The sequence below is a fragment of the Antrostomus carolinensis genome, unplaced genomic scaffold (assembly GCF_000700745.2).
Source record: "Antrostomus carolinensis isolate BGI_N321 unplaced genomic scaffold, ASM70074v2 scaffold24266, whole genome shotgun sequence".
Taxonomy (NCBI): Eukaryota; Metazoa; Chordata; class Aves; order Caprimulgiformes; family Caprimulgidae; genus Antrostomus; species Antrostomus carolinensis.
In genome coordinates this window covers 1-6007 of record NW_010320155.1, presented here as the reverse complement: position 1 = coordinate 6007, position 6007 = coordinate 1, and the positions used below count along the sequence as shown (strand labels likewise).

General features: G+C 44.0%; 1 protein-coding gene across 1 annotated transcript; it reads right to left on the bottom strand.

Moving 5' to 3' along the window:
• Positions 1-234: 234 nt before the first annotated feature.
• LOC104518841 (basic leucine zipper and W2 domain-containing protein 1) lies at positions 235-5056 on the bottom strand. The gene is made up of 9 exons (XM_010169524.1): positions 4967-5056; positions 4654-4719; positions 3568-3703; positions 3058-3167; positions 2769-2939; positions 2266-2412; positions 1828-1966; positions 849-971; positions 235-584 (listed from the first exon to the last, which is right to left on the bottom strand). Exons 1-9 carry the CDS (start codon positions 4982-4984, stop codon positions 553-555), a joined length of 942 nt encoding a protein of 313 aa, XP_010167826.1. The 5' UTR covers positions 4985-5056; the 3' UTR covers positions 235-552.
• Positions 5057-6007: the final 951 nt, after the last annotated feature.

The following is a 6007-nucleotide window of genomic DNA, read 5'->3' as shown; positions in this document are numbered from 1 at the left end:
CCTCGTGGCTGGAATAGAGGATTGCTTTATGCTGGAAGTACAGCGAAGAGGCAACAAAGTCCCTGGGGAGATGGAGAACCACCAATGAATGGTGCTATGTGGTGGTACAGGTTGAAGTGTCACACAGAGTTACTACCCAAGCCCTAGTCTCTTCACTTCAAAGACTATTCTTACAGTTTAATTTGCATATAGACTGCCATAGCATCTCTACTCAAATACAGATAGAAAACCCAAGGGCTAAAATCGATTTCGTTGTGGGAGGCCTTAAATTACATTATTACAGTAGAAAATACAGGAGGTAGAAGATAACTGAAAGGACAAATGCAGGTTAGAGTCAAATCTATGCTAGCTCCTGTAAGCTACTTGAACCATGGTTTTAAAAACTAAACCCAGTATTTCAGTAACTATAGAAAACAGTTAAAATAAATTGCCAGGAGAGCCCTTATATCATGCTTGATACAGGGAGGTAGGATGTAAGAATCAGAAAGACACGTGAGACATGACACTTATCTACAGCTCCTGTTTGCTTTACTGAGGGCAGAGTTTCACAGGTCAGTCACCCTCTTCAGCTTCAGACTCCGACTCTGGAACAGAGAGACCTCATCAACAGGCTGCTGGCCCGTCAGCCCCCCAGCCCCTGAGTCCAGCCCCTGCCCCCCTGCATCCCATGTCATAGCTGCCATTGGATACACACAGATTTCACTGGCAAGCCTTTCTAGCCAGTACTGGGGGGCACAGAGGGGCAGTTCACACACACCACACTCCCCCCCACCCTCCCCCAGAGCATTACTGCATTAGGACTCCCAAAATGAACAAGCTCAACTGGTAAGCTAAGCTGCTGTGGTTACCTTCTTCAGCATTCTTGAGCCATTCAACAAACTTTTTCATTTGCTCCAGAAAAACGCTCTTTCCTTTTGCAAGATGTGCATCTTTATACCACTTCAGGATGGGTTCTTCACTCAGAACTTCAGCTGCAAGATGAGCAAGAGCAGTATTAACACAGCAAACCACTGAGTAGCAGCTGCTGAGAGCCGCTGACTGGCAGTCTTTGCTTCCTGTCCTAGAAGCATCACAACACATATTTTTTTTATGGCTCGACATACCAGCACAAGGAGTGCCGCTTATTTCAAAATTCTGAGAACCCTGCATTTCAGATTGGCTGCTGGGCGTTTCCAGAGCATTGCATCCAAGAGCTGCACTTCCACTAACAGTCTTGAGTGTTTCATAGCTACTTGAGATGACACGCTCCAAGGAAAGCTGCTTTCAATTGCTAAGAAAAGCCCAAAGTACACCACAGGAAGTGTTTAATTCTTTTTTAAAAATAAGTACAGTATAATCTTCACTTGAACAATGAGTTTCCTTATGTTCCTGTGCAAGTTTTTCTGTAACACCTTTTAACAGTGAGCCTCCAGCACCCCAGAAAACCCTGGTGGTCTCAGTCTCTGGCTGTTCACAGTGAGTGTTCAGACAGAGAACAAGGAAGAATACACTATCCTATACCTTCCCCAACTTAAAAGAGCCAACTTAAAATCTAAGTTTAGCTTTGATCTACCACAACTCTTAAAATCCAGTAGACAGGCAGCATCCTTGTCTAGGAGTACTTTCCCATGTGCCAAGGACAGCCACATCCACCTTTGTATTTTACTGCTCCATCTATTTTTGCAAACAGAAGTAGAAAAGTCTTTAGCTCAAGAAAGTGCAATGCTGTAGCACTGATCTTCCCTAAAGATCTCACCAGGACTGAAGCATTCCGCAAATACAGGCTTTAAAAAAAACCCCACAGACCCAAAAACAACCCCCCAAAACCACAACCCCACAGAAAGTTACCTTTATAGAAGAGCACCACTATTTTCTGGAAGGCCTTCATGAAATGAATGTTGTCATAACAATACTCCTGAATCTTCAACAGAAGAGTCAGCTCTGACTGTCCTTGGGTAGTAAAGGCAGCAAGCAGAGGGCTGTATTGCTGCAACAGGAACAACAAATTGGCACACACATTCACATTTGTTACCCAACCAGACTGGTTGCATGCAGTTTCCATCAGCCAGAAATTTGCAACCCCCACCCCACCCCAGAGTGCTTCTGCAGAAGTCATACTGCTTCTGCCTCAGTAACTCAGACTAATACCACAGTTACAAGGGGAAGAACTCCCTGTCTAATGCTCTCTCCGCACTAGGTTTTAACTCATTTAAAAGGGAGCTGGAGACAGAGGGAAGCCCTAGGCCCACCCAACAGGTGCAAAAGTCCATACTTCAGTTACAATACCTTCAAGTGCTTAATGGCTTGCTCTGCTACCAGCTCCTCCTTTTTGTTCCATTCCACTGTGCTCATTACACTCGACCAGATTATGGCTACTACAGTCTGTTCCGAGATGTTGTTTTTCTTCATCTCCTCCTTCACATACAAGATTATCTGCCAGTTAAAATAAAAAAGTCAGCACACAGGCCACATGTGACACTAAGCTAAATTAAAACTTCTGCTCTAAAGGCAACCTAGAAGCTTTCAGAACCACAAACAACCCTCTTGATCATACAGCAAGATTCAGGACGTTTAAAAAAGACTACAAAGCTAATACCAAAACACCCTGCTCCTAATTTTAATTCTTACTAGGTGTTTAACTTCAGTATTGAATTAGGCATGTATCTTCAGATTAGTATTAGGTGCTATTGTATTTCAGATAATTGGAGCTAAGTTCCTACAGGAAAAAAAGGAGGGGAAAAAAACAAAACAAAAAATCGCCTACACCTCGTCTACACACAAATACTTACATCCTTGAATGGATCTCCTCGTGACATCTGCTCCTGAAGTTCTTTCTGCAGCTCCTTCCGAGCTCCTATGCTTTGCTGGTTCCGAACATATTCGGAAAGTTCTTTTAGTCCTGCTTCAGTGAAGTACTTGGAGAAGTGTTCAACACTTTGTTTGTTGGCTGGGAAGAGTTCCTGAAAACAAAGTTACAACAACTCTTTCACAGAAGAAATGCATGTTGAGTACTTTGCTGGTAAATGCTATTCACTAAACCGGTTTAGGGAGTAAATCAGTAATTTCAGTGGTACTTACCATCAGCCTGTTATCCATGTTTACTTTACGAAGACTGACAGCCACTGCATTAATATCTTTCTCATTTATCCATGATTTGAACAATTTGACTGCAAAAGCTGCAGAAACACCTGTGCAACAAGAATAATAGTGACGTTATTACTGAAAGTAAGAAAAAAGGGAATTACAAGGCCTGAGAGCACAGGGCACCTCGATTGCCAGACCCCTGCTCAGAGCAGCCCGAGCACAGCCTGCATTACCTCTGCCCCAGGATACTGCAGCCTCCGGCACGTTACACTTTTCTCACCATTCAGCATCACGAAGGCTTCCCTGGACTAAACTAAAGACTAGTTTTCTAAAGACCTTCCATGTCATGAGGCAGCATGTTTACCTTTGCTAATCCTGTAGTAAATCTATCATCAGATGAAACTAGTGAGCTGCAAAGGTGTACCGTCATCACAATTTCCACCTACTTGTCATGGCTCTGTCCCTCACCATCCTTCCCTAAAGGAGGATTTGGGCAACACTTACCTTCTTTAACCAAGTTCTCATTGTAAAGACTGTTGAGAATTGATGCATTAAGTGTCCCGTTGGCTAGCAGAATACCCGTCAACATGGCCAGTTTGTTCCGCTCAGACTCCGAGAACCCTTTCAGGAACAGCAGCAACTGCAAAAGGAAGTAAGAAGAGTTGCCATAACACTACCTCTGTAAGGGACTAGGTAGAAGTAGCCTCAACATTGTTGGCAGAACCATCTAACCATGGAAAGCCCCATCACCACAGCAACAGAGTCCCACCCGCCAGGAACATGGATACATTCTGCTGTCTCTGAGAACACAGCCCACATCCTCTGCACATGCACCAAGGCCCAGGGTCAGTATGTAGGGGGCTCAGACCCCCTAGAACGTTCCAGGACCCTCTAGAGATGGTACAGGGCATGCACCCCACTGCCGAGTGGGAGGTGTGGATATGCAAAAAACTCATTGACTATGCAATGAGACAACCCCATAAAAAGGCAAGACCAACAAAAACCAGGAGAGGACACTCTCCCACCGGACATCAGACTGATGGGAACCACAACTCTGTGGTGGCAACTATCGCACCCCGTCTCTCTTGTCCATTCTTTTCTCTGGGTTTCTCTCCCTTTATTTGTTGTGGGCCAAATAAAGTGACTTGGCACTTGACTCCAATTTTAGTCTTAATTCTGTTCCCTGGAATATAGAGAACCTGGTCATGATATCTAATTGGACATCACTCAGGAGTAAAGCCTAGCCACCCCTACCCACCCAGAATGATCTGAGGTCAGTTGGAAAGCAAGGGGGTTTAACTTCTGCGAAACTGTCCTGCCTAACAGTGGATCATGACACCATCTCTCATTAGAGTTTGGCTGTCGCCTCCACATTAGAGATGCTTTTGCTTCAATCAAGCTATTCAACTAGCAGAAGCACTAGTTCCCTGGTAATCTTCTCCGCTAGTCATACAAGCCAGCTGTTCTTCTATTAACAACTTAAGTGTTCCATTTTAACAATCCACTGTCTGATATAACTCTTCCGTACAGAGTGATTAACTAGCACAGTATGAAGGCTTATTTTTCTGCTGCTAAGGACCTTCTCCATACCTTTTTGACTTCGTCTTCAAAGCCTTTCTCCAGGTACTTGTAACGCCTGATCAGCTTGTTAAAAACCTAGGAAGATACAGAGTGTATTATTGTTTGCTCTGAACTATGATTTAACTAGAACTGCAAAAATCAAGTTCAGCAAACTTGGTCTGAACTCTTTGGAGTGCTTTTAGCTTAGGACAGTACTGCTCTACCTCTGCTAGTAAGCCTCTTCAAGCCATGCATCATTTTTACCTTAACTTTCAACTACACAAGCATTTCAGTTTTAACCACTAAGCAGTTTAAGTTCAATTGTATTTGTTTCAGAACTCACCTGAGCAAATGCTTGCATGGTTTCTAGGTCTTCCTGCGCTGCAAATACACAGACATTTGTACGCGTCGTGTCATCTGCCAGGGTACCACCTGGGGCTAAAGAAGGGTTTCAGCATTAGTGTTATTACTCCCCAGTGAGAGTACTGAGTAGTCTCCACAGTAAGAATTCCAATACCCGCCACATGCAACATGTTGTCCTTTCACAATGAACTGAACCACTGGATCACTGAAGACACCCCTACGTTTCCATCTGCTCCACTGCTGTAGCAGAACTTTAAATCAGTAGCTTAGATAGGAACATCTAAATATTCTGATCCCCTACCACTAACTGGATTGGAACACATCTTGTTTACATATGGGTAAGTTACCAGGACCATATGAGCTCCTCTTCCCTTAAAGAAAGCCACTCAAGCTGCTTAATCCTAGCAAGTGACTTTTTAGTGTCTGCTTTGTAAGTGTCTTAAGTAACAGCGTAAGTCACAACAGGAGATGAAACACAGAGATCCACGTTCAAAATTCAGTGCCCCAGAGATGAGCTTGGAACTTGTCTTGAAAGGCACTTCAGCTCTTCAGATGCTAATTCATAGAATCACAGAATGGTCTGGGTTAGAAGGGACCTTAAAGATCATCCAGTTCCAAGCCCCCTGCCATCAGCAGGGACACCTTCCACTAGACCAGGTTGCTCAAAGCCTCATCCAGCCTGGCCTTAAACACTTCCAGGGAGGGGGCATCTACAACTTCCTTAGGCAACCTAATTAGAAGATCCTTCTTCACCATTCCTCTTCAGTTTAATAGAGGCATTTGACTGGTAGCCAGGCTGCCTCACTAACTGGTGTGAATTCAAGTCACCACCTCCATTGCCAGAATACCTTATCACCAACTTCTATGCCATCCTACATGTAAGGGAGATCCTCTTGTTATGTATTAGTCAGAAATATGACTTAAAGATGGAGATAAGCATCAGGGGTAAGAATATTAAAAGGTGTTAAGGCAAGAGGATGCCACTCATCTGCTGTGCAATGAGTGGATTGAGACCAGCTCT

What these genes read in the sequence shown, in the direction of transcription:
- LOC104518841 (XM_010169524.1), bottom strand. An exon ending in TTGAAGACGAAGTCAAAAAG is followed by an intron (nt 3,704 to 4,653) that starts GTATGGAGAAGG and finishes TTCCTTTTGCAG; the next exon opens with TTGCTGCTGTTCCTGAAAGG. An exon ending in GAGGAGATCCATTCAAGGAT is followed by an intron (nt 2,413 to 2,768) that starts GTAAGTATTTGT and finishes TTTAACTGGCAG; the next exon opens with ATAATCTTGTATGTGAAGGA.